Here is a 27,823-nt window from a genome sequence, read left to right on the forward strand (position 1 = left end):
GAGCAGTGGTGGGACCCCCAGGTGCTGCAGAGTCTGAGCTCCATGCAGAGAAGCGGGGAAAATTCCTGTTTTCTTCCTCTCTTAATGGCTTAGGGGCTGGGTGCGTTAAGTGGTTTAATTATTTTCATAGCACATAATTTAAAGGGGATATTTGGCTCCCGGAAAGGTGGGGGTCTGCAGGGGTGGGGGGTCTGGCTCTGCCTCCCCAGAGCTGCATGCAGCCTCTCTGCTCTACATTAAAATGCAAATGTGTGCCTGCCTGCTGGGAGCAGATAGCGGAACACCAAAAAGCAAGAGAATAAACAGAGGGCAGAGCGGGAGGGGAGCTGAGAGAGAGGCGTCTGTTTAATTATTTTCCCCTATTTTCTTTTCTTCTTCAAAGAGATTTGGCCATCGGAGGGCCGTTCAGTTGCTGTATTTACGGGTGCTGAAGCAGTAAGCAGGAAAAGTGCTGCTTTGGGACCGGCTGAGCGCTGGGTGCCATGCAACCCTATCATCACATCCATGCCAAAACCTGGGTTTTGACCTCAGGATTTCAACTGGTGCCTCCCTGGCATGTTTCCTGCAAGGGTATTAGGACCCAAACACCTTTGTGGTGAGCTGCTCCCCTTATGCTCCCACTGCCCAAAGGGAATTCTGGAGAACCGGTGTTCACGTGGGTGTGCACATTATGTATATGCATTCCTGCACCACTGCACCTAAGTAAAGCCCTTGGCATCAATCCACTAAGGGAATGCACACATGCATAGTTATATATGTGTGTGTATATATATATATATATATATATATATATATATATATATATATAAAGATAGACACACATTGTATATGCATGTATATATACATATGTATTTATAATGTATAAATACATACATATTTATGTCTCAGTAAATAGCTTTACCTACCTAGATTTCGCTCTCTTCATTGAAAAGATGCCGTGAGCAGGGCTGTCACCATCCCCACCAGGGCAGGAGAAAACGCCAGTGGGAGGAGGAGGTGGGGCAGAGCTCTTCTGTTCTCTTCTGCCCACCTCCACCTCACAATGCAGGAATCGGGCGCATGTTATTAAACAGTTTTCTCACTTCTCCCCTCTCCCTTTTTCCTTTTTTTTTTTTTTTTTTTAATTTTAAACAAATATTCATATATGTTAATTTGACGAGGAGGCTTGGCGGCTCCAGGCAAGAATTTGGCTGTATTAATTTTACTGCTTGGAATCGCTATCAAGCAGCCAGACCTGGGTCCCTCCGATAACAGGGCACAGTAAAACAGGAACGCATCACCCACCTGGTCTTTGAGCACATCTTAATTTCCTCATATATATCTCTCTATAGAAGGATATGTATATTTAAAACCAGCATAGAGCTATCAGGAAAGCTTTAAGGCTGCTCAGGGGAGAAATTTCCACAGTCTCAGAATGATAAACTCCTTAAAGAGCTTTTCAAGACACTGCACGGCGCTCCAGGGAAACTGAGGCGCAGGTCCTGGCTGTGCCATCACTTCTTTGATGGGGCTTTTGAGGTGGGGAGGATTTTTGAGGGGTGGTCCCAAATCCACAGCTTTGACCCCAAAGCACTTGCTATTCCGATGGGTGTCAAAGCCAAGCGATGCCCCCAGGATGGCGCATTTTGGTTTTGGCTTTTCATTTCCTTTGTGGTTGTGTTGGTTGCTTTTTTTTGTTGTTTTTTTTTTTAGTTTTTTTTTTAGTTTTTCTAGTCTTTTATTTAAGAAAAAAAAAAAAAAAATAGACACAGTGGTGGGTAACTTCCGATCCAGAAATAATCCGCTGCCAGCTGCCGCCTCCCCCTCCGCTGGGCATTGCTGGGTGCCCACATGTAGGACCCCAACCGCTGGTACCCAGGTGGTCCTCCTGGAGTCAGCCTGTCTGAGGATGCTCTGCAATGGAGGGGGGACTTCGGGGCTGGGAGCGGGGTGGCCAGGGAGATTATGGCAGTCAGAAGGCACCACGGAGGCTGAGCCTGGCTGTGGGAGTCCGCAGTGGGCTGGGACTGGGGGAAATGGGCATGGGAATCCCCACCAGGCAGGGAGCTGGGTGGGCAATGCGAAGACCCAACAGCATCTCCCCGCCTGGTGCTGGGAGGGCAGGAAACAGCAGCCCTGGGGCAGAGGCTGTCCCCAAGGGATGCTGTGATGGCAAACATTAATGTCACCACCCCACACGAAGCAGGCGGTGAGCTTGAGGTGGGGATGCAGGTTTTGCCCCCACTTTTTCCCCACACAACCCAACTGCCATAGGATGGCAAATCCCCACACCAGCGCTCACCTCCAAAACTGTGCAACCAGGTGCAGCAATTGTGCAACCCCCATGTACAGTGGATGGCTTTTGGGAACCCCCACCCACCACCTCTCTGCAGCGGGCTGGTAGGATGTCTCCCCTCCTCCAATCTGTGCACCGCAGGACCTGCAGCATCATCTCACCCCATTCACCATTGCACGCTCACAAGATCCATCCCCATCCATCTCCAGCCCACAGCTTGCATCCCTCGTGGATCCTGCTCACTGCAGGTTTGGTGCCCCCACCCTGGGGACAAGCAGACGGCAAAGGGCAAGAAAAGAAAAACAGCCCCCAGAGGTGACTCCACATGGGGTGAGGAGGATGTGAGATGTGCAAAAGGGAACCTGTGAGAGAGCCCAACGTGGGTCTCAGGCCCCAGGAAGCAGCCGGTGTGGCGTGACATGGCATGGTGTGGCACGGCGTGGCAGCCCCCTCCCTCCCACCCCATCCCCTCTGCCCCTGCGTTAAGCGATCTCTTTGATTCTGCGGATGTAGTTGTGAAGCTCTTCGGGGTCTTGCAGCCCCATGTCCTGGCAGACCCACTCCAAGTCCTCCTCATCGGCGATGGGGATGGAGTTGTAAGCCAGCTCATCAGTGGGCAGCGTGGCGAAGGTGGTGAACTTCACCCGCTTCCGTTTGGAAGTGGGTGAGTTGAGGGGGTCCTCACTCTGATCCCGTGTGGAACCCCCCGAGGAACCGTCCCCACGACCATGGACCTGGCTTTGCACACTGGTCTGTGAGCTCCCACTGCTGTGGTGGTCTGCATGGCAGCAGGTCTGCACATTTTCCAGGGGGTTCCCGGGGCTCTCAGGCTGTGGGGAGAGGTCATTGTGAGCCCGCAAGGGTTGCCCATTGCCCAGGAAGACCCAGTGGTGGGAGTGGTCCATGTTGGTCTGACCTTCGGGTGGGATGCGTTTGTGCCGGTATTTCAGCACAAAGACAATGCAGTTTATGAGGAAAACCAAGATGGCCAGACAGAAGACGCCCAGAAGGGCATACATGCCTATCTCCAGGTCCGTCAGCCCCCGGGTCACTTGGACAAAGCCAGTGGGGATGGTGGGGAAGTCCTCTGTGGGGTGAGATGCACTGGGCATCCTACTGTCCTCGCTCGGCTCCGCTTTTCTCTCCACCTCTGCCCGCAGAGTGGTGCTTGACCCCGTCTCCAGCCCTGGTCTGCTGGGAACGTGGTCATAGTCATAGGTAGGGTCCTCCTCGGAGCCAAAATGGACCCGCACACTGGCCAGGGCTGTGAAGAGCACGCTCTTACGCTTGGTTTTCTGGCAGCTCTCGCAGATGACCAGCTCGGCCCGCAGCAATTCCCCCACACCCTCGCTCTCCGCCACCACCAAGGGGAAGGCTTGGTCGTGGGTCACTGTCACCACCTTCTCATCCAGGCTGCTCACCACCAGGTTGTAGTCCTTGGGATCGTAGAGGGAAAGAGGGGCTGTGGTGCCGTCGCTGTAGGAAATCCACAGGCTCAGGAGCGCTTCCTGCAGAACCAACACAGGCACCGGTTGCCCAGCACAATGCCAGTCCCACCTGCACCTCCATCTCCCCATCTATCCCTCTTCCTTCGCATCCTTCCCCCATACAATTCATCCTCTACCTATCTGCCTATTGATTTGTTTTATTCCTCCCAACCACCACCTAGCTTTTCTCTTTTGCCTATTCTTCCCTCAGTTTTCCCTACAGTTGCCAAACACAGGGCCTGTTGAGGGTTTGGAACAAGGTGCAGACCACTTTCTGGCCTGGTATCAGATTGTCCTGATGTTCAACTCCTTCCCCATTGATCCCCAGGGGTTGGTGTGGAGGAAAGGTTCAGGGGACAGAGCTCCAAGTCTCCCAGGTAGTGGCCACAAGACAAGCAGGACCTCTACAGATGAGGTTCACTGCAAAATCTCAGCTCCACAGGATAAGCAGAACTTCCACAAAACCCCAAATCTCAGGCCCCAAGGCATGAATCAGGGCTGCCAGAGCTACAAACTCTATACAAACTCAGACCTCTGCCCATGTGGACACTGACATGAAGATTTCTGGGTTACTTTGAGGTGGGAAGAGGACTTTTTAGATGGAACTCCATCCCACCTCAAGTCCCCCAAAGCCCAGACCTCACCTGCTTGAGGAAGCTGAGGGTCTGCTGGGCAGCCGTGCGAGCAATGATGGTGTGGCTATTTCCAGGGCTGGGGTGGAGGGACAGTGAGAGGCTGGAGACCACCTGGGCCTTCAGGTCTGTGATGCTGACCTTCTCCTCCGCCACCGTCACCAGTGTCTCACCCAGCACTGCCTCCATGAGCGGGGACACGACCTGCAGGGGATGAGGGGACCGTCACCACCCACCAACTTCAAGCCAAGTGGATGGAAAGGGGAAAGTTAACCAGGGGTACCTTAAAGAGCGTGGTGCCCGGCTCTCTGCCAGCCAGTGTGAAGCTGTCCACCAGGTGGGCCACCCGCGGGTCATCCACACGCATGAAGTCACTGACCAGGTCGGTAACCTCCACCAGCCAGTCGGGTCCCAGCATGGTGACCACCTGCCCCGTGCCCTCTGCCGCTGTGGTGTGGAACTGGGTGAAGACCTGCAGTGTGGCATGCTGGTACTGCAGGGCACAGCCCCGGCTCTGCTTCCGCTCCTCTTCATCCTCCTCGTGCTCGCTGTCCCGCACTGACCTGTGGGACAGGGACAAGAGACAGGTGGCAGGGCATGGAGAAGTGCAGGGTGTTCCAAAGCAGGGGAAAAGCATGGTGGAGCCTGGCCTAAAATTGTCTGTTGTTCATGAGGTCTCTGAGGACTTTAGCAGCACATGAAAATGGGGTAGACAAAATCTCCACCCTCTAATCAGCTGAAAGGACAAGATATCTCAAGTTGGGAGGGACATCTGAAGATCTCTAGATCTCAAAGCAGCATTAATTTTGGAGTTTGGCAGCTCCTGGCCTTATCCACAGGAATTTTGACTGTTGACATGGATTAATGTTCCTCACTGGTCCCGGTGTTCAACAATTCTCATTGTGCAATTTTCTCTTTCCATCCAGAAATGCAACCTGCATCCACGTTTTCACTGCAGAAAAGTCTGGTTCCATTGTTTTTGAAACCCCCCTCATTAAGAAGTTGAACACAGCCACTGGAATTCTGCCACCTTCACCTTGTCTTCTACAGCACATCTTATGCCCCGTATCTTGGGGTCCTGTGGACTTCTCCCAGCCTGTCATTGCCTCCCTTGCCCTGGCGTTCCCCAAACACTGTGCCCCCAGCACCCACCTCCTGTCCGGCAGGATGGGCACCCTCCAGCCCTTCACTTGGCTCAGCCGTGAGTCTGAGAGCTCGATGTGCAGCGGCAGTTTGGGCACCCACACTGTCATCTCCAGCGGGGCAGAGAGGTGCTCGTAGGTGAAGGTGACCCGGGCACTCATGGAGCCCCGCGATTCCTTCCCACTGACAAAGACGTAGTCACAGCTGCTGGAGACCTGGGGAGAGGGGAAAATGGGGAGGGCGTAATCTGACATCTGTCTCCAGGTATCCCCCACCTACGGCTAGGGAGAGCAGGCAGCAAGCAGTGGCCAGCCACTGTAGGTACCCACCAGTGCCTGCCATGAAAGGGAATGCAGCCCCATGCCCACCTCCATCCCCATCCACATACTTCATGCTGACTCCAGAAAAAGCTTCCCAGAGTCCATCTGAATCCTCGCATTCACCTCCTCTCTCTCTTCCTCTTTTAATTCCCATTTATGCAAATGTCATTAGTTAAATTTGCTATAAAACAAATACTTCCTGTGGGGGCCACTTACTACCAACCGATCCAAGGCAATTAAGGAGCTAAGAGGATGCCACCACGGCATTGCTTGGCTCAGTGCAGCAGAGCCAACACCACCTTCTCCTTCCCAGCCAGCAGGAAGGAGGCACTGGGCTGGGGACTCCCACTCCACGTCTGCAGCTTTCCCTGAGCCCAGCTCATGGGGTTTGCTCCTTGTCCTTGTACCAGAGCTGTCTGAAAAGACAATCTCAGCTCTGGCAGGGCAGCATTTGAATAAAGATGAGCTCTTGGGTAAATCCTCCATCTCTGGATATTGAGCCATTTATCACAATAAATATGATGGGATGCTGCCTGCATTACCTTACCTAATAAATCCCCCCAGCATCTTGTTCTGGGGGCCACTTGTTTTTCTGTTGGTTGGAATGGGGAGGAAGGGGGGGAGATACGACAACAAAAAATAGCAGCACATCAGCCCTGTCCTGATGATGGAGTGACTGCAGATTAGCTTTTAAATGAAGTGTACACTTGTTGGGAGATACTTCCCGGATTTGCAGCAAGGCACTGGGAAGCGAGGCTGAGGTCTGCCTGGGCTGAGAGCCAAGGCACCGACAGCTCTGCTCCTGTGCAGAGCTCCTCCCTTGGCATGGCCTCAAGCATGGGATCAAAGGAAGACATCATCTCTCCATGCATATCCCTCAGCATATGCATGGTGCCTGAGGTCACCACGTGACCCTGGGTGGGCAGAGATGAGGAGATGGCCCGTGTCATAGAATCACTAAGGTTGGAAAGACAACAGAGATCATCTAGCCCCACCATCAACACATGCCTGTGTGCCCACACACAGAGGAGATGAGGGTGGCATTTCACACCCACACTCTGTCACCAGTCTTCATGGGTGGCTGCAGCACCTTCACTGCCATGTCATAGAATCACAGAATGACTGTGGAAGAGTTGGAAGACCTAAAGATCATCAGTCTCCAGCCACCATGCCCTCCACATCCAAGATGCACTCCCTCCATGCGACCATCACCACTATACCACACACAGCATGGAGAGAAGCAGCCTTTTCCTGCTCCTCGTCCCTCCTTATTGCTAAATTATTTACAGTAACAGACAGTGGATCTCACCATGTAAGCTGATTTATGTAACAGCTTTATAGCCCTGACACCGTAATCATAGTGCCCAATCTCAGCAGGAAACTGAGAGCTCCCTCGGAAACACATCACCAGCACAAACACAAAATAACTCAGCAAGGAATTGCGTGGGGCCGCGGATGGCGAGCGGGAGGAGAGCACACAGGGCTGGAGGGCTGCTTTATGTATTATTCATCCCCGCTTGTGTGTATGTGTCTGCTCCCCCCAGGTCTGGGGACAGCGTGTAAATAGATTTATGAGTCGAAAGGCAGCACATTAAACAGTTTAAGTGTCTTGGAGTCCATCCTGAAGTGTATTATTGCTCCAGTGTTTTATCACGTTGCGGAGGACCGGCCTCCATAAATTAGAGCAGGCGCTGTAAATTGCACAGATCGGAGTTTTGTTGGAGAACTTGGGTAAACAGGTTGTGACACCAGCTCCCACAGGGCTAACAGCTCCCAGGGACACATGGAGAGAGCACATCCCAACACCGACGGGGCTGGGAGAAGGCGCGATGTCTAGGGGTGGGTAGGCGGATGGATGGATGGGTATGGTGATGGAACAGTGCAGGCAGGCGGCTGGATGGATACATAGAATGATAGAAGAATATATATGGTTGAATGGGTATGGTGATGAAAAAATAGACACCCGTGGCTGGGTTTGAGGGCTGATACTGCCGAGTCAGCTGAGGGATGCGTGGGCCATAATCGTCATGGGAGCCTGCACGTGTTTTGTGCTCAGTGGAGCAGCCCCAACCCCACGCAGCCCCAATTTCCTGTGTCCCATTGTCCCCAGTGCTTTGCTTGACCCTCCCAGCTCAGCCCAGCATTAAATCCCACACAGGAGATGAATGTCACCCAGAGGCGCAGGTGAAGCCACTGATGAAAACGTGTGGTTCACATTTCAAGGCGACAGTATTTTACCTTATCAGTGCTAAGTAGTGCGATAACCCATAGTTATTGCTGCTGCCTGCTGCCAGTGTGCACAGCACCACAGCATCTAATGGCCTTCAGTGGGGACAGTGACAAAGTGCATCGTCCTTCCCTCCGCAGACAGGCACAGAGGGATTGAAAGATTGAAACACCAGAGAGGCTCAGCAGGGATGTCCTCCTGGAGCGGGAGATGGGAGTTATCCCTCCTGTACCCACCTTGATGATGTCTTCATTGTTGGATTTGCACTCCACCATGGCTGAGACATCCACGATAACACCACTCAACTCAATTGCAATGACCTTCACAGGAATGGCCACTGTTCGGCCCGTCAGGATGGCTGTGTTGATGATTTCCGTGTCCTGGGGAGAAAAGGTGCAAAGGAGACAGTCATTGGAGGACAGCCTGCTCTCCTGCTCCAGCCCTGGGGCCAAATTCTGCCTGGTTCCTCTCCTGCTTCTCCTGCTTCAGCCCTGTACAGCTACAATGGGATGCATGGATATATGGATTCTGCAGAAGGGGATATGGGGCAGATGGGCTAGTGAGACACAGTAGACCACATCCACATCCATCTCTCCCTGCAAAATCCTCGAGGGACAATAAACCATCCCCACTATCAAACAAGAAGGCAGGAGCAAGTTCAAGGCCTCTTACCATGGCCAGGGGCACAATGGCCCGGATGTCCCTCTGGATGACCGTCAGCTCTGTCACCACCTTTTCCAGGTCAGGCGGGGGGTTACGGCCCCGGTAGTCGATGTGCCACATGATGCGGCGTGTCACCGACTGGCTGGTGAAGTTCTCCATCTCGAAATCCAGCTGCATGATCTCAGAGGAGGATTCTCCATCCCTGGCAGGGGACCAGAGGAGGATGCAGTGAGTTGGGTGCTATGGATGGTCCCTGATGCAGAGCATCTCCAGTGGATTCCTCCTCAGGGGTGCCCCTGCATGATGAAGGGACCAGAGCGGTCACCACCACGATGCTCAGCCCAAACACAGCTGCTCCTATGAAAGCCCACACAAAGGGAAGGCATTTTCCCTGTAGATCCTGCAAAAGCCTCCTTGGAGCAGGAGAATGGAGCGTGGTGAGGAGTGCTGAAATAGTCCTGCTCTCATCTCGGCATGCAGCAGCCATCGAGAAGGTCCCATCAATCTGGGGATGCTGGATGCAGTTTCTCACTTATAAATATATAATGAGTGAAAGGGATTCCTTGTAGCAGCACAACAAAGACCAATGTCTTCTGCATCCTCCTGAGCATCTCTGGCAGAGCAAAGCTGCCTGGATTTGGGGAATGACTTGAGATGCAGATGCTGGAGTGCAAAATTGCCAGTATTGGTCATTATCAGCCCAAAGCTCTGGGTGTGCCAGGTTCCCTCCAATCCCCACTGCCCCTGAGGCAAAATGTGTGTGCTTACATGGCCCAGAGGGCAAAACAGATTTGAGTCATTCATCATTTCCATTACGTTAATATTTGATCAAGTTGTTTGTCTAAAAGGTGATTGTAATCACTTTAAATTCATCTCCCGTCTCTAACCTTTCAAGGCTGATTTGAGTCGGCAGCAGAGGCAGAGGGGGGGCTGGGGAAGGAGAGGGGAGATGGAGCCCTCTATGCCTGCAGTGCATGGCTCCTGGGTGCCACAGGGCTATTCCTGCAGTGGGCAGGATGGCTTGTGGCCATGGGGATATACCAGTGTCAGCCACGGGCTCTAATGTCTCTGCTACAGCTGCATTTGACATCTTCCAGCACAGCTTGAGAGCATCAGTTTGCTCTAACCCAGCTCCTGCAGGCATTTCCCTCCCTGCTCCCAAAGACACCAGGTGATGGAGATGTCACCACCTGGGAACAATCCAGCGTGTCACAGTTCTCCCTGCTGGTGACTTTGACCCGGTGCAGTCCAGACCCTGCCCCTGAAGTTCAAGGAGCCCCAACAGTCCCCCTGTGCTCAAGGGCCAGTCCCACATTTCCCCTTCCCAGAGCAGCCTCTGGGTTTTAACTCAACTTTGTCCTTCTGATCCTTCTCAACTCTATCCCCTAGATTCTCCTTGGCCAACTCAAGCCTTTCATCACCCAAGCCTGGACCATGAGGAATGGGCATCACTTTTGTGCCCAGCAGAACAGAAAAGCTCTGTCCAGCCCAGGTGGTATTTAGGTTCATGCTCCCCATCCAATACTCATCCATGACCCTGGAGACCAGAGAGACCTTATCTGGGGAGTGCTCCCCTTCCTTCCCAAAGGATTCTCCATTCAGAGCAACCAATAAAGAGCTGCTACCATCCATGATATTACAACTTTTACAAAATTAAAATACTTCCACCTCAAACTGGAGGATCCTTCATGCCTTCACAATACCACCCCAAAGCCCTCCGTATGCACCCACCAGAATCTGAAACAACTGGATAAATACCAGCTGAGAAATGGGGATGCAGCAGCAAAATGTTGCTGTGACAGAGGAGCACATTGCTTGAGCCCCAGCTTGGTGTTGGCCATGGAGTAGATCATACCCAACCACCCTGCACTCCACACCAGCGTTCAAGACCAGTGGAGATATGGAAGTGACAGACATGATTTAGTGGTGTATGGAACTGCTGAATCACAGCCTGAACCTCTGATTGACCACCTGAGGTGAGCAAGGTGTCAGCCCTGGGAGCACAGGTGAAGGCAATTCACCTGTGCTGCCGGAAGGGAAGAAGTCTGGCTGCACCTCTCCTAGACCCATTTAAGAGCTGACTACCAGTGAGGAAGGATCTCTTCTGGAGACCCCCTCCTCTGAAGTTTCATAGTGAGCCCAGGATATGGGTAAGCATTCTATCTATTCTGTTTTGGTATAATGACTGCTTAGCCAAACTCTCTGGTATATCTCATAATTATAACATCTGTACATTTGTTCATTATACAAGTGGGTATGGTGGGGATGGGTTTATAGTTACCTGGGCCCAGTGCCTTCCACCTTGGCCACGTCAACGGTGGCCGTGGAGTGTTTGCCACCTGTCAGCAGCTCTGAGCTCACCAGCCACTGCCCACTCCTCGACTTGGTGCTGAGCAGGTTGACACCTTTCTTGGCCTTCACCCTGCAGAGAGCCATGATCAGGGCAGGATCCCATACCCCTGTACACCCCCAGACATCTTCACCCCTCTGCCTTGTGTACAGAGGGACTTGTCACCCCCAATTCCTCTTGAATCTCAGAGACATCATCCATAGTGAAGATGTCACTGCTCCACCCAACCCAGCCAAAACAACCGACCCTTGCCAATGGACATGGGTCATGGGATCAGGACCTTACCTGAGGGTGAAGTGCTCCACCGTGGAGTTGGACATCAGGTAGAGCAGGATGCTCAGCACCTCACCCGGCTTCAGAGGCCGGTCAGGCAGGCGGATGAAGACATTGCCATCCAACCGATGCTCCTGCATGGGCTGTGCAGGGGGAGGCTGCAGGAGGCTGACACTACCGATGCGCAACAGTGGGTGCTGTGTGGGACCCTCAGTCCTTGCCCCTCCACTCCCTCGACGAGGGGATGATGCCGATGTGTCCCCAAGGCACTGCCCGGCCCCATCGGGGGTGTGAAGAGTGTAGTAGAGCTCGACTTGTTGGCTCTCACCTGGCACCTCCATGCCTTCAGGGCCCTTCCTGCGACCCAGTGGCACAGCGGCGGGCCGGAACCAGGCGTGAGGCAGCTCAGCCTGCACCAGGCAGGTGGCCAGGCTGCCCCGCAGCCGGCACGAACTCTTGATCTCGCGGGCATCGCGGAAGGCGTGAAGCCTGACGCAGGGCAACCGATCGGTGACGTCGAAATCATCCCAATCCCGACCGGCCACGTAGAAGAGCACTTGGACCACAGGCTGGTTGGCCACCAACCGGGGTTGGATGATGAAGGCGCGCACCTTCCAGTTGACTGTGAGGCGGTTGGGGACTTCCAGGGTGCTGGAAGGCTGCAGGTGCTCCTTGGGCAGCACCAACCCTGTGCTAAAGGGTCCCAGGGTGACATTGAGCACGGGCAGCTCCTTGGTCTGGAAGACGACGAAGGGCTCGGATCGTTGCAGAGGGGTGCTGCTGTTGGCCGGGGGGCTGGCCCCCACCTCCTTGAGGAAGAAGGCCAAGCGGGTGTTGGATAGGCGGTAGCTCACGGGCAGCATCGCGGCACCAGGGGGCTCAGAGGGCTCAGGGCTGGGGGCTGGCCCCTTGGCCTGGGCTGTGAATGGGATGGAGAGGATGGTTACTGTGGGACATCCAACTGTGAGCTCTCAGAGCAAGTATGAGGTGCTGCAGCCCCAGAGTATCCAGCAAGGGCAGCAGAAGTTGAGATGAGATTCACTCCTGTTACCCACCCCAGAACCTCAGTGATCTCTGCACTTCCCAGTGAGATCTCCAGCCCTTGGTGTGGGATGGAGCATCCAGGATGTCAAGGGCCTGCTTAAATTTGGGTCAGGATGTGCAGGAATAGGGCAAAAAAAGGCTGAATCCTCCTTTCCAACAACCCTTTGCCGACATGCTGATGGAGCCTGTGCGACAGATCCTGCCTCAAAGCCACAGCTGGCTGGATGCACTAAGCCTGGCTCCTTGAGCAGCATTTGCATCTCCCATTCAGTACCCACCAGCCCTTGTGCCGCAGCCCCTCACTGCAGACATCTCAAGGAAGACATCTCAAGGTCTTCTCATCTGCATCTGCCAGCAATTCCCAGGATGCTTCCCCTCCCTGCAGCTCCCCGTCGCACAGCAAGCAGCCCTGGCACTGATTGCAGCCATTCCCCAGCGACTCCAGCCTCCACCAGTGGCACCCAAATTATGGGTGGTGAAAGGCTCTGATGTGACAGCTCAGCACTCAGAACAGCAGCTGGATGGGGGCTTCCAATGGGATATTGCTCTGGGGGGCTGCCAAATCTATCGCTCCTACCCCTATTTTCTACCTAGAGACACGGGAGGGAGCATGGATACCCAGGCAGGGTTCTACCAGCTGGAGCATCAATGTAGTTGCACCCTTATAGCTGTGGGATTGCTGCTGCTTGAAACTCTGCCTCACTTTCCCCTGGTGATGCAGAAGAGGGGACATTGGTCCCAAAATGCTGGGGCAATTGGCACACTGGTTCCTGTGGCATATGGCTCAGTGAGGAGAGACCCAGTAACTCAGCCTGAATCTAATTGCTGCAGGGGTTAAGGGCTTAGGAAGGCTCTTAACAGGATTAGCACTTGATAGGGGCACCAATGGCATCTCCAGCTCTGTCACCCAGGATGCAGCTTGTCCCATCCTCAGGATCAGGCACCATGCTGGGGACACAGCGGTGGCACCACTGGTGATGCCACCACGTCGGTTGCAGCACAGCCCTGCCCTATGCAGCCACAGCTGCTCCTGCTCTTCCCCATTATTTTTTTTTCCAAGTCATGAGACTGTTTGCTGAAAAGCAGAGTTGTGGAAAGATCCCCAAATCACAGTTGCATCGGGATAACCACACAAATGCCTGCAAGAATGAATGAGGCATGGGGAGCCAGGCAAAACGCTGAATTGCTGAAACTGTAACTGTTATCCCTTAAAAATCACCAGTGTTTGGAGAATACTTAAATCATTCCACAAAGGAAATCCACCCAAAGGCCTGCTCCCCTCAGGGGACTCCCCCAGCACCAGGGGACATGGGTGACAATGCTGATGGGACAGCAGTGTGGCACAGATCCCAGTGCCGTGGGGGACGAGCCGGGCTGCAGATTAACGCTGTGGTCATGATTAGTGCAACACAGGAGGACTGTTGTTGTTGCACCCTGAGATGCTATTTCCTTCCACAGACAAAATGCATTTAAATGATGCTATAATCTGTCGCTAGGAGGGGGGACGTGGTGGGTGTCTCCACTCCTTGGCCATAAACTCATCTTACAGGGCAGGGTCCAGACAGCCACATCCAGCCCAGGGCTAATAGCAGCCCAGAGCTTTTTTTCCTACATCCTCTGCATCAAAGGGGGATAGAGCATGGGGTGAGGAAGGACGTGGGGTCAAGACAAACAGGCATGGGTGGAGAGGGATAATGGAACCAGGGGGAAGAATGGAGAATGGATGGAAAGGATGGAAAAAGGGTGGAAGGAAAGTAGGAAGGGTGGAAGGAAGAGCAGATGGAAGGAAAGGAAGATAGGTAGAAGGGAGAGAGAGAGAGAGAGAGAGGAAGGAAGGAAAGCCCAGCAGCTCAGGGGACCCCAGCCCAGGCAGTCTGCCCCAACCCAGCAGCCCCCAGGAGGAAGCATGGTTCCTCTGCCATCACCCCTGGCTCAGTTTAGGGAAACAGATGGGTTAAGCCCTGGCCACTGACTCTGCTCCGCACCGGCCCGCTGCAGTTAACAGGATTTGCAGTGCCTGACCTGCATTCCTGATTTTATTAGGCTGGCACAGGAAGGACCATATGGTCCTTCAACCCTCACAGCTCAGCACCACGAGCAAAAAGCAGCTCTGGCCAGCTCAGGGGATGCCTGGGCCCCATTGACTGAGGACCCCCCAACCCCATAGCAGGACAGGACACCCAGATCCTTCCCAGCTCCCTCCGTGGCAAACCAGGGTAGATTGTGAGCCACAGCGAGGAGAGAGGGCAGAGAGGGAGGCAGAAACACACAACTGGAGACGACCCCCCCTCGAGCAGCCACATCTGCCTGGCCAGATGTGCCCCACGCCACTGCAGCCATGCAGCCAGATGGGCCACGGGGCTGGCAGTGGGGGCACATGGGGACAGCAGTGCAGGACACAATGTAGCAGCACCCACGACCATGCACTGAAGTCAACAAGAGCCCCCCAGGCCAGGGGAGATCGTTGCTTCTGGGGGTCTCCAGTGCTGAAAGAATCCCCCAACCCTATAGAACAACCCAACTACATCATCACTGCTGGGGTCAGACAGATGGACACATGGGAAGGAAGGCTGATGGTTAGACTGAATGTAGTTGGGGCTCCTCAACCCCTCCATCCCTGCTCCCAGCAACTGTCCCAGGGCTGAAGAGCCTTCTCCTCCTCCTCCTCCTCCACCTCCTCCTCCTCCTCCTCTTCCACTTCCCCTTTATCCAGCACTGATATCCTGCACTGAGCTTCAGCTTAGCTCCAGCCCCAGCTGTTTGCCATAGGGATCGCTTTAGCCACACTCCAGGGGGGAACTTGATCCCAGCTTATCCTGTGGGATATGACAGGGGGCTCCCAGCACATATATCCCCACTTAACAGGGGAAAAGCAGATAAAAAAAAATACTGGAAAATAAAATAGGGCTGTTGCTGGGGGCTGTGGCCCAGTCTGTTCCAACACAGCCCAGCTCCACGATGCAAGGACAGGGGTTGACACTGCGATCAAAGCTCCTAGCAGATGGCTTTGTGCTGGTTTGAAGCTCTGCTGGCACTTCTTGGAGTTCCTGGTCACCCAGGGGGACAAAAAAGCTGATGGGGTTTAATTAGTGGTCAAAGACCCTGAAGATGGGCCCTGAGACCCTGTGCAGCCCAGCCCCCATGGTGCAGCTATCACTTCCAGCTCACTGCTAAGGTTCCAAAAGGACAGTCCCACCATAAGGCCACCACCACAGATGTCCCACCTCAACGCCAGCAGCATCCAGTCCAAGCTTTGGAGCTTCAAACCCGAAGTCTGTGGGGGTGTCAGCACCCACAGTCCACTCTTTGCCTCCATGGCCATTAGGGCCAACCACAAAGGATGCATAGGAGCAACAAACACCAGGGATGTCCCAACATCTGGATGTTCCAATCAGAGGCAGACCCAGCTCCAGATGAATCTCACACCCATCAAATCATTAAGGTTGGAAAGATATTTCATCCACCTCCTCATCCATCCTGGTACCAGACATCCCCTATCCATCCTCACATCAGAGCACTGACCCCATCACACTATGCTTTTATCCAAGCAGGGTGTGCACCTCCAAACAGCACAAAAAAAACCCCAAACCAATAAAAATGGCAAATGGAGGCTTCCACCTCCATCCAAGCCTCAACAATTCAGCCCTGGCAGCACTACAATTGGCCACAGCCTCACGTACCCCATTCCCATCCCTGTCTAGTTTGGATTTTGAGGGGTCACAGGGCAGCAGGACCCCTGTTTTGCACCATAGTACAGCATAGATTGGGAAAATCCTCCCAGCAATGAAATGGGAGCTGAAATAGGAAGCCCAGCTCTCATGAGGGACTCAGAAAATGCTTCCCATCAGCCAGAGCCTTGGAAATTGTTTTCAGCGACATGAAAGACAACAAGATCCCCGGCGCGGTGCGAGCTTCCATCTCCAGCGTTAGCTAATTGGAATCAATTAAGTGAATAATTGTTACAAATGTACAGGCACCTCCCCCGGCGCACAGCAGTGAGATGGCCAACGGGAGGCTGCAGGGACAGGGGACACAAATCCCTTGGCCAACCTGGTCCCCAACTCTGTCCCGTAGCGGTGATGGGGTTGAGAAGCCCCATGGTAAGAAGGAGCACAGCACTCATCCCAGAGGGGTGATCTCCTACAGCCCAGGGGAGGGATTGAGTGGGTAATGAATGGGAAAACTGAATTGAGTCTTCCTATCGGTGGCAGTGGTGGATTCTTCACTGTCTAATATAGGATTGTGCGGGTGCTGGTTGACTCTCCCTTTTTTTAGGGTTCCAGAGGGGAAGGATGGAGATGCTGTTGCCTGGGGCATCCTTGGAAATCCTCCTCCCACCCCCATCCCCCAGTAAGAACATTGTGGCTGACAGTGCAGCAGCCCTTCCAGCTCTAGCCCAGCACAGTGGCAAGAAGCAACACAAGGCAATGACAGCAGGACAGACACCCGGTGCCCGAGGCTGCACTGCTGAGCCCTGCATTTCCCCCAGGAAACTAATCAAAAGGAAGGGGGAAAAAACCCAAAGGAATAAATAAATATGGCCTAAATGGGATGTGGCGCGCACAGGCACAGCCTGCTATAAATCCTGGGAGCAGGCAAGGCTTTTACGCAGCAGCTACTTTAGAGCAATTTCCACAAATCACACCAGGGGACAGGTCGGGGGCCGGGAAGGAGAGGGCCTTTGCGGAGGAGGAGGAAAAATGAAGAAATGAATTAAAAGATTGTGGGGAAAAAAAATATAAAAAAAATAAAAAGGATGAGGGAGTGCCTGAACCCACAGGAACGCCCAGGGGCTACAGAATGCAGCAGAGCAGGGGGATGGGGCAAAAACTGCAAGAGGGATGAGGTCCAGCATGAGAAAGAAATCTGGAGAGCACATTTGGGACTATCCCAAATGCTGAAGTTTTGTCGGTCCTGCAAGGAAGAGAGCAGAACCTGCTGCAGTAACTTACAGGACTGGGATGCAAAAGCACCTGAGAGCTCAGGCAGAGAGATTAAAAAATCAAGCACGGCAAATACTGCACAGCAGCAAAGGGAAAACGCTGCCCAGCGGGAGACGGTGGCTTCATCAGGGTGGAAAAGCAAACTGCTGTGATTGCAGCATCCTCCTGGGACAGAGCACAGCGAGACGTGGGTTATCAACCTGGGCAGCAACAAGTGGGGCAGCGGCCTGGGAAAGCAGGGCACAGCGAGAGCATCTATACCGGGGTGTTTTGGGGGAGAGGCAACGGCCAACAAATCCCCACACTTGGGTGTGTGCCTCTCCTAGCAGCGCACATCCTGGGCCACCATAGAATTCGTCTGGAGGACCCCAGTTCACAGGGAAACTGAGCTCGAGCAGCTCTTCCTATGGCAGGAAGCACCGGGAGCTGCCTCCTCCCACAGCAGTGCCCTATTGGCACTGTGCTCCCTGCTGCACACCCGTCCCAAAGGCACCCAGCCCTGGCGCCGCGCGGTCCCCCCATGGAAGAAACCACTACCTCCTCCTTCCCAGAGGGCAGCTCATTAGCAAAGCCCTGTATTTAATAATAGAGGATGCCAATTAGATTAGAGAGAGTGACCTTTTCCAGACGGATGGGATGGGATGCTCATGCAGCAGCCATGATGAGCACTGGATGGAAGGGGAGCACGCTGGTTCCTCCTGCCATTCCTTTGGGGTGATGCGCTTGCAAAATTCAGGTTGTGTCACACCAAACCCTATTCCATCTCACTGCATTACTCAGGACAAGGCCACGTTTCATAGCCATGGGGCAGGGGACTGGCAGGTGGCTGCTCTGTGCCCATTCAAATGTCAGGAGATGCTCTGCTGGAGAGGGGTTGGGTTTTTTTAGGGAGAAGATGGGAGAAGAGGGACTCCAGCAGCTGGGGAATTAGATCACTGAACTGAACCACAGAGCCAGGTTTCTAGAAGCACTGAGCAATGCGCAGCTGTGGGATTGCTGCTGCCCTATGCCCTGCCTCTGTTCTGTAGAACTTAGGTCCCAAATCACTGGGGCAACCAGGCACATGCACACAGACCGATGCACAGTATCAAGGCACCTGGAGCATCTTTAAGCACACTGCTCCCATACCCAGTTAAAAAGGCCCCACTTGTTGCTGGGCTGTCAAACAGCAGGCAACATTTCAAGCCCGAATTCAAGGGGAAGAAAAGGTGATAGGGAGCAGCTGGGGTCACACAAGGGCAGCCTGGAACCAAAGCCTGGGATTGGGCCTGGGGTGACTACTTTCTACCTGGTTCAGCCCTGCTCGGGGGCCAGATCCCTCCAACGAACAGGGGCACCGTGATCCTGCTGTTCTCTGCCTGCTCTGGGCTGTGCTGGGTGTGCTCAGGGATTGCACCCAGGACCCATTCAGTGAGCAAACGCCGGCTGCGTTTTCCCCATTTCAACAGCGAGTTATGGCATATCTCCACCTGCTGGTCTGAAATATCCCGAAGGTGGGGATGCTCCGAGCCCATATGGGGACGGGAGGCAGTGTGTGCCCTCCTGGGGTTGGGGCACATCCTCCACCACCAGCCCCATGCATGGGATTCGGTCACATTGGGAATTATGGGGTTGGAGATGCAGGGAGATCAGCACGGCCCCAACCCTATTGCCAACGGGATGGAGGCACACGCTCCCCCCACTGAACACCACATCTCCATGCCCAATGCCCAGTGAGAGGAGAAACTGAGGCACACAGCAGGAATGGGGCTGGCTGAGCAGCAGGGAGAGCACATGGAATCCAAACCCAAACCCCCAGCACAAGCACAACGCCAGGTGAATCCCTGTCGTGCCGCAACCCCAAAGGGCTCCTCTGGCTTTGAGACGCTGGCTCCGTCCCTCTGGAAAACCCTCATGCAGCCCCAGGGCCGCTCCGATCTGGGATGTGGGATGCCAAAATCCCCATTCTGGCAGCTGCTGGTTGGGGGAGCACGGTCAAGCATGGCTCCCGAAATGGAAGGGAGCACCAAGGGGTGAAGCTGCCACTGAGGTATTAAAAATAACAAGAAATAATCATTGTAAAGGGAATAAAAAATAAATCCTTCACCAAGAGAGAAGGGCTCTGCGTGGCTGTGCGCTGACCCCAGTGGCCATCCCAAGCATCCCACAAGGAAGGCTGGGGGAACGAGGAGCCTTCAGACACTTTCTGGCTCCCCACAAGACCTTTATTTGTCCAGGAAAGGCCACAAAATGAGCCCTAACTGTTGGCTGGTCCTTGCAGGAATTCTAGCACCCTAAATGGCAGTCCTGGCTCGGGGTTCCCTTGGTCCCTTAGGGCCACCAAGGGGCAATGTGTGCCCACCGCGCTGGTCTGCGGAACAACAGGGGGCTCAGGGACCCCCAGCAGGGGATGGGGAGAAGGGGCTGCATCGTATGGGCACGGGAAATGTGAGCACAGGAGATTTCCCATCACAGAGCATTCCTTTGCCAGCGGGGCTGACAGCAGCCTGTGGTGCCGTGGGGAAGCCAGACCCAGACGTCTGCATCTCATAAAGGCAAATCCAAGAGGGAGGACAAGCACGTTTCCCCACTGGCTGCCCATCCCATACCTGTTGTTGCCCCTAAAGCAGAGAGCCAGAGCTCTGCACCTGCTTTTGGGGTGCTGGGGGGGGAGCAGCACCCAAAGGCTCTGGGTGAAGTTGTTGGGTCAGCAAGGCAAAGCTGTGCTGCTAGAGCTGCCCTGGGAGCCTTTGGGGGGGCTGAAGGAAAAAAACAATCCCTGCCTGCTCCCTGCAGCACTCTCAGTGTCCCCCCTCCCTAATTATTATTTTTGCTCCCCAGGAGCCTCAGGGGCTGCAGATGCTCAGAAAAGCCCCGAGTGCTCTGTCCATGGGATGCTGGGACACGATCCAGACACCTCACAGCTGCAGCAGTGCATCCTTTAGGGACACTTAGTGCCCACAAAACGGGGTATCCATGGCACCCTCAATTTCCAGCATCTCCCCGCTTTCTGCAGCTTTGCCTGGTGCATTTGCAGGAGTTGTTTCTACAGGAAAACCACCCCAAAAGAGCCACACCCTAATAAAGTGCCCCCCAACCCCCCCATCCCCAGAAGCAGGTTCCCCTATCCCCAGGGCTGTCACCAGGGCAGGCCAGGATGTCACCAGCGGTCAAAGCATGGGGTAAGGGCTGTGATTTGAATGCAACTCAGGGAAAGTGAGAACAGGCAGTGCCCCCCCACAAAAGAAGCAGCTGGGAACCCCCATCCTGAAATGCACGAATCAGAGGGAGAGAGGAGGCTGCACCCCATCGCTGTACCCCCACCCTATATGATGGCACAGCAGTGACTCTCAGCACCCAACTTGGTGCAGGGTGCAAAGCATCCCTTGGCCAAGGGGGGGGGGAGAGGGGGGAGAGAGGGGGGGGTACCCCGCTCTGCATCAGGGATGTAATGGATAGGGGGGGATGGTGGGGGCTGGGAGATGTATCCCCTTTGCCCCCGTCCCAACCCTCCCCCCCTTTCCCCCCCCCCCCCCCAGCAAACAGCCCATTAGCAGTGCTCAGAAGCAATCTGTCATTTTATTAAGCCGGGAATAAAGTCTTAATCTTCACCCATTTCCTCGGGGGGGGGATGGAGGTGGGGGGCACAGGGTGTAGGGAAGGTGGGGGCTGCGGAATGCAGGGGGCACAGAGGGGCAGCGACTGCTGGGATGGAGGGGGCAGAGAGGAGAGAAATCCCCCTCGGGGACGCAGACACACGAACGTACACACAGACTGGTGATCGCCCCCCCTCCGCACCGAGCCGGCAGCACTCACCGAGCAGCAGCAGCGAGCAGAGGCAGCAGAGCAGAGCGGCCGGCCCGGGGAGCATCTTCTCCGGAGAGCCCATGTTGAGGTGTTGGGGTGGGGGCGGGGGGGGGAAAAGCGATAGGAGGGCGGGGGGCAGCCAGGCCCTGAGCCCCCCTTCTACCCCCCCCGCTTAAAAAAAAAAATAATAATAATTAAAAATCCAAAGCGAGCACCAAAAAACCCGCAGAAATCCCCTAAATCCAACCACGTGCGAACCGGCGGCAGCAGCCAAGGGTGGGATTGGGGGTGGGGGGGGAAAAGGGGGGGCACTCGGCGTCCCCCCCTCAGCTCAGAGCACAGAGCACCCCATCCCTGGCCCCCCCACCCCTGCCTGCCGCAGCCCCCCCAGCGCCTGCGGGGGGCTCCGAGCCGGGGGTGGGTCCCCCCCCCCTTCTTCCTCCTCTTCTTCCTCCTCTTCTTCCTCTTCAGGATCCAGGGGGGAGAAGAGCACGTGGACCCCCTCCCCCGAAGAAAAAATCAAAGCAAATCAAAGCTGTGCCGGTGAAGGATGATGCTGCAGGGCTAGCGAGCCGCCGGCCCCCCCAGTGCACAATAAAAATAATATAGATAGATAAGATGTCCAAATCTCAGCCTTCCAAAAAGAAAATCGGAATTAAAGCGCTCCCACCGCGAGTAAAACAAGAGAAAAAAAAGAAAGAAAAAAAAAAAAAAGAAAAAAAAAGCGATAATAAGGATAATTAAAAAAAAAAAAAAGAAGAAGAAGAAAAATACTGAAAAACAAGAGGGTGAATAATTAATCCGAGGCAGATGCAATCAATTAATCAGCGGTGCCGGAGTCCCCGCATCCGAAGGCAAAGTTTGGGGGCAGCGGAGCCGGGGGGGTCGGGGCTGGGAGCGGGGAGACCCGGCCATGGGCGTGCAGATGGAGGGGTCTCCACTGTCCCCCACCTCCCCTCCAGGTTAAAGAGGAAGGAGTGCCCCGCTCGTAAAGAAAAATAATACAGAGGGGAGCGGGAGTCGTGCAGCAGTTTGGGGGGGCTCTGCACTTCTCCCCCCTCCCGGCCCCCGTGGCCGCTCGGCCGGAGCCGCATCGGGCTCCGGTGGGTGCCAGCGGGGGGAGGTGCCTTCCTCCTCCCCCTCCTCCTCCTCCTCCTCCTCCTCTTCCTCCTCCCCCTCCTTGGGTGAGGGGGTGGGAGCAGAGCGGAGTCCCGCTCCTGCTGCTGTGTTGTGCTGCGCTGCGGTGCGATGCGATGCAGCCCCCGATCCCCCAACCCCATTTACCGAGCAGCCTCCCAGCCGAACCCCTCCCGCCCCAGTGTGCAGCGGGGGGGCTGCAGAGCCATCCCTGCCATCTTCTCCCTGCTGTCTGGGGGAGTGAGGGCATCCCATCACCCCAGGGTGGAGAGGACCCGCTGGGGTTGACTGCGGACCCCCCCCCCCAGTGCCCCCCATGGCTGAAGGATCCCTGCAGCTTCCCCCGGTCCCTCCTGCCTCGTGCACTGGGAGCAGTTCCCAAAGGATTCAGAGATGCTGGCTGCACAGCTGGGCAGGGATTTCCCTCATCCCGGTGGGGAAAATGGGGCTTGGGGGAACACGCCCAAGGAATGCACAGTGCCAACTGGAATGTTCAGGGACCCCAAAATGAGGGCGGGGAGCAGCTCCTCCATCCCCACACCCCATCTCCCAGTGCATCTGCAGAAGGTGGTGCTGAGTTTGCAGCGTGGAAACCCCACTGTCTCCCACTCCTTCCCCACCCCATTGGCACCGGTGTAGGGCTGGAGCTGCACAGACCACACACCACTCCCACCATCACACCCCCATGCTGTGATCCCCCCACATGCCTCCCATGTCCCCTCCCCCACATTTTCCTCCCTCCCCTCCCTTCCCCCCCATGTGCTCCCATCCTTCCTCCTCCACCACCATATATTTCCCCATCTCCCTCCACCAGGAAATATTGGCTGGCGTGCTCATCCTGGAAGCCTCATTTATAGTGGAAGTGCGTAAGACATCTCCATTAATGCCAAAATAATTCACGGCAATTAATGGGGTTGACCTTGAGCGGTGACAGAAGCCAAAAATGCCCCTGCAAAGGGCCCAGTGGTCGCATTGGTCGGTGGCACTGTGAAGGGAGGACGGCCCTGGGGCAGCCCCCACACCTTTGGGTGCTCTGGGAGGGGCTTTCTTGAAGGATAATATGCAGATATCCCCAGCTGGGGCCATGGGAGGTGAGCTCTGCCCCCAAACCCACCACCCAGGCCATGCCAGGAGGGCAGAGCATCATCTTCAGCATCTTCAGAACGCAGCCAGCGATCCGGCCTCACCGCACCACTTGTTTTCATACAAATCCTGTGATTTATAACCCAATCTCCCAATTGCTTTGGGGAGGGGAGGGCTGACTCACGGGCTTCGGTCCCTGGGGATGGAGAAGGGAAGCGGTGGCACAGCCGTGATTCATCCCTCCTTGCCCGGCACAGGTTGATGGGGCACAACCTCAGTTTCCTCTCCCCAAAATGGAATGGGAACAAGGAGCAAGGTGTGCAGGAGCAGGCAGCCGTGATCCCCTGCCTCAGTGGACATCACATCCCCAATGCTTTCCAGACAAAGGACCATGCTCCCAATCCCAAACCCATCAGTAGCAAACCCCAAGCAAAGGCATTTCTCAAAGCACACACTCGAGACAGCCCAGCTTTCCCTCTTAATCCCCATCGGCGTTTCACCTGCTGATAATCCCAGGGCAGCACTAATCGCTGGGATAACAGCGGCTGCCCGACACTAATCTGGTCCTAATCCCTGTGGGAGAGGCAGAGGTGTTGCATGGGGTCAGCAGTGGGCACGGGTCTGGCAGCCCACCCTCCTTTTGGGGGCTGTGAGAGAAAAGCAAAGGAGTCACAGCAGGGGTGTGCGCCTGGGGGACGCTGTGGAGTGTCCATAATCTGACCCTAAAGAGCCTCCAAATCTGATATAGTGCCCATAAGCAGAAAAGTAGTAGAGTAAAACAAGTTCAGCGGGCACCCCAGGAAGATGATACCCTCCCATTTAGCAAAGATTCGCAATAAGGATTAATGCAGGGAAGTTCCTCACCCCAAAGAAGCTCCGAAGCGGCCGTAGCCCCATAACTAATTCTGCACGGGTGTGGAATGGATGAGCCTGGAACATGATTAAAAATATATATCAATTCCCTCCCCTTCATCGCAGCGCCCGAAATACATTTATATCATCCAGCTTTCCTTATATAGTTCTGATAACGACATAAATATAGAAATCCCGTAATTGCCATAAATTCATTTTATGTTATTATTTCTAAAGGGAAAAAAAAATCCTTTTATTGTAACTCATTGTCCAGCTGCTTTCCTCAGGGGGTTGGTGTCACTGCAGTGGTTCCTTGCATGTGCCCATGGTTCTGTCCTGCTCTTCATCCCACGTCCTGGTGAGCCTTGACTTGGTGATCTTGGAGGTCTTCTCCAGCCTCAATGATTCTATGGTTTAGTGGGCACAGAATCATGGAATCATAGCAGAACTACCAAGGTTGGAAATGGGATGGTGGTGATGTGTTGATGGCTGATGATCTTAGAGGTCTTTTCCAACCTTACTGGTACTATGATCTCACCCGAATTAAGCAGAGGGTATGAGGTTCCTCCAGGCTTCATCCATGCAGGGTTGGAGAGTGGGGAAGGAGCCTGTTGGGTGATGGCATCACACAGAATCACCGAATCATTCAGGTTGGAAAAGGCCTCTCAGATCCCCAAGTCCAACCCCAGCCCACCCCACCAGCCCCTGACCACGGCCATCGGTGCCACATCTCCATGGTTCTGGAACACCTGCAGGGATGGTGACCCCACCACTCCCTGCGCAGTCTGTGACACTGCAGCACCTCTCTTTGGGAGAATAAATTGTTCCCAATATCCAACCTGAACCTCCCCTCATGTAACAGACACAAAGACCACCCATCTCAGGAGCCCCATGGCCAACCAATTGATTTGGCTTCAGGCACCCCAAACATCGTAACAATGCATTAGGTATCAAATGCAATATTTATAATATTAAAATTAATATTTTAATAGCTTACAAATGTAATGGAAGGGCGAATCAAAGCGGCAACACCAAGCCATTTTGGTCTGGTGAGATAAAAATATTTCATTTCAGTTTTACTGTTTGGATTCATCTTTGCCTCAACTTTTACGTTCTATTAAAATATTAATTTTGGACTATATCATAGGCCTTTAATATTTTATCTGATGTAACAAGTCAGCATTACCAACGTTGCTGGGGCTCCACGTGGGGGAACGAAACAGCCCCACGAGCTGAAAACCCCACGGAGCAACTGCTGCAAAAGGCATCATCTCAATAGGCCAGCACTGATTTATTCTCCTTCCCTTCCAAAAATCATTACTCGGTGGGGCAATTTCAGCACGGGCAAGCCACCAGCATATGGTTCAATGCCATTTATCCATACAGGCAGCTCAGCATCTGCACAGAAAACCCCCGACTGCCGCATTTCCCCATCGCCGGGGATACACACACCTAATTACGGCAGCGACGGAGGAGGGGGTGGTTATCTTGGCAGCCAGGAAGGACAGCAATAGCATTTCTTTTCTTTCCTTGCTGTTTGCTTATTTAGTTGTTTTCTTTCCCCTGAAGAAAATTCCCCCTCCCCCCCCATGCAGATTCGGGGGAGTATTTGGCCACGTTGAGTTACAAAGCGGCTCCTCCCAGATGAGTGCAGTATGGGGTGATGCTGAGTATGGGGACTCATCTCTGGTTGAGGACCAGTCTGTGTTTGGGGTCGTTTTGTTGTCGTTTTGGAGAGGGAAATGGGATTCGCCTCACCTAAATCAAATAACAAATCTTCAGTGAATGATAAGAATCAGCAGATGCCAGAAAATCAAAGGCAACACATTCTGCCTTAAGCAAAAGGAAGTTTTGCATCCAGATTTTAGTGATAGCTGCATCCTGACCTGGTGAACACCAAAGCCTCATCCTTTGGCCCCAGGCCGCAGTGCCCAGGTGGATGTGATGCCCAGGAGATGTTCCTATAGCCCCCGTGAATGTGTTCTCTCTCTCTGGGCCAAACAGGAGCCATTCATCATCTCCAAATGGCTCAAAAGTCACTACCATTTATTTCTAGACCTTGCAACCATCTGTTTCTAGATCTTTCAACCATTTATTTCCAGATTTGAGCAGGCTGGAGGATTCAAGATGGGTGTCTTCAGCCCCCAGAGGGACCTGCTTCTGGGGGAACCGCCACACCCCCAGACCCCTTCACCACCCATATACGCGCGTATTATAGAAACTGCCTTCAGCATCCCTTCTTTTCCAGCTCCATTCCCTATATTGTCCATGGATATGGTGCTGTGCAGAGTGCTGGAGAGTGCATGGCCATGGGGATGGGACAGGTGGACACGTCCCTGCACTCCAGCATGGGGACACCAACCCGTCACAGCCGGCATTTCCACCACTCTCCCTCCCTCCTTCCCTGCTTCTCTGGCCAAGTAGGAAAGACAGACAGCAAAAAGCACTTAAGAGGAGGAGAAAAGCCCATTTGCTCTGCTTTCCCAGTAGCCCCCTCGTTGGCTCAGCTCAGGCAGTTCAATTTTCTGGAGGCTTTCAGGCCTCCCCCGGTCCCTAATCAGATAAGGGCTGTGCGGGGGAGGACACAGGGACGCCCTTGGCAGTGCTGTGGGGATGAGCTCATGGCCCATCAGCTTCTACCTGCCCCCAAAAGCTCTGAGCACCCATCCCCAGCAATCCTGCCTGGGTAGCATCTCTCCATGAGCCCCAAACCCAAAAGGCAGGTGAGCCCTATGCTGCTTGTCCCTGTTTATACCCCATGGAGTATCACTGCAGTCTCTCTCTCCTCCATCTCCGTAACCCCATTTGGATTTATCAGCTGGACCCCACTTGGGGCAATACATGGGCTGTGGAGAGCCTGGGTTGGAGCTGAATTAGTCTGCAGGCTGGGAGGTGGGGTATGGGAATATCGGGGTGCGCCAAGAGTTGCTTACCTCTGTGTACCCAACTGTGTGTGCCCAGCAAACTGCAACACTGGAATGGTTTGGCCTTCATAGGATGGGTCCTCACACTCCACTCTTTACCTCCCCCCATCCAATTTCCCCTCCCTCCTCACAGCTCCATGACCTTTCTGGGTGAGACCCCATAGCAACAGCTCAACGTTCCCCTCTGCCACCTGCACATAGGGATGGGGCCAGCTGGGCAGCGAGGGGCCAGGCATTGTGGGGCCTCCCTTTCCCCTTGGCTGGACCTGTCACAGCTGTGCTCATCAGGGATGGGAGAAGAGTCGAGTCTGGGTCAGCATCCACAGCCTGGCTTTGTGTTATGGACACCACAGTGCTGAGCTTGTTGCTGGTGTGGTGCCATGGCCATCGTCTCTCATGGGGTAGCACTTGGGCTGGAAGGGATTTGACAAATTCAGAGGAGGGAAAAGTGGTTAAATTGATCCTATCTTATTCTATTTCCCCACAGTGCAGCTTCATCAGGCCTCCTTCAGACCAATGCCACCCATCCCAAAGCCCCCCATCAAAGGGTGTCCACAGCCGAGCTGGTGACCACTGTCCAAAGCGGTGTCTATTCATGGAAACCCCCACAAATGGGCATGTTAATGCTGCTCATTGCAAGCAATGAGGATCCAATGCAGCCTTGGGGTGGGCATCGCAGCCCAG

General features: G+C 54.2%; 1 protein-coding gene across 1 annotated transcript; it reads right to left on the bottom strand.

Moving 5' to 3' along the window:
- Positions 1 to 887: 887 nt before the first annotated feature.
- TMEM132E (transmembrane protein 132E) lies at positions 888 to 21,270 on the bottom strand. Its single transcript, XM_085240836.1, has 9 exons — positions 21,153 to 21,270; positions 11,383 to 12,289; positions 11,029 to 11,169; positions 8,757 to 8,949; positions 8,321 to 8,464; positions 5,547 to 5,752; positions 4,678 to 4,957; positions 4,407 to 4,598; positions 888 to 3,783 (listed from the first exon to the last, which is right to left on the bottom strand). Exons 1-9 carry the CDS (start codon positions 21,223 to 21,225, stop codon positions 2,758 to 2,760), a joined length of 3,162 nt encoding a protein of 1,053 aa, XP_085096962.1. The 5' UTR covers positions 21,226 to 21,270; the 3' UTR covers positions 888 to 2,757.
- Positions 21,271 to 27,823: the final 6,553 nt, after the last annotated feature.

This window comes from Meleagris gallopavo, chromosome 21 (assembly GCF_905368555.1).
Source record: "Meleagris gallopavo chromosome 21, MGAL_WU_HG_1.1, whole genome shotgun sequence".
Lineage (NCBI taxonomy): Eukaryota > Metazoa > Chordata > Aves > Galliformes > Phasianidae > Meleagris > Meleagris gallopavo.

Excerpts from the sequence above, each read along its gene's own strand:
- TMEM132E (XM_085240836.1), bottom strand. The coding sequence starts at position 21,225 with ATGGGCTCTCCGGAGAAGATGCTCCCCGGGCCGGCCGCTCTGCTCTGC. Across the intron at positions 5,753-8,320 it reads ACAATGAAGACATCATCAAG|GTCTCCAGCAGCTGTGACTA; the intron begins GTGGGTACAGGA and ends CCCTCTCCCCAG. Across the intron at positions 4,599-4,677 it reads CGGGCACCACGCTCTTTAAG|GTCGTGTCCCCGCTCATGGA; the intron begins GTACCCCTGGTT and ends CATCCCCTGCAG.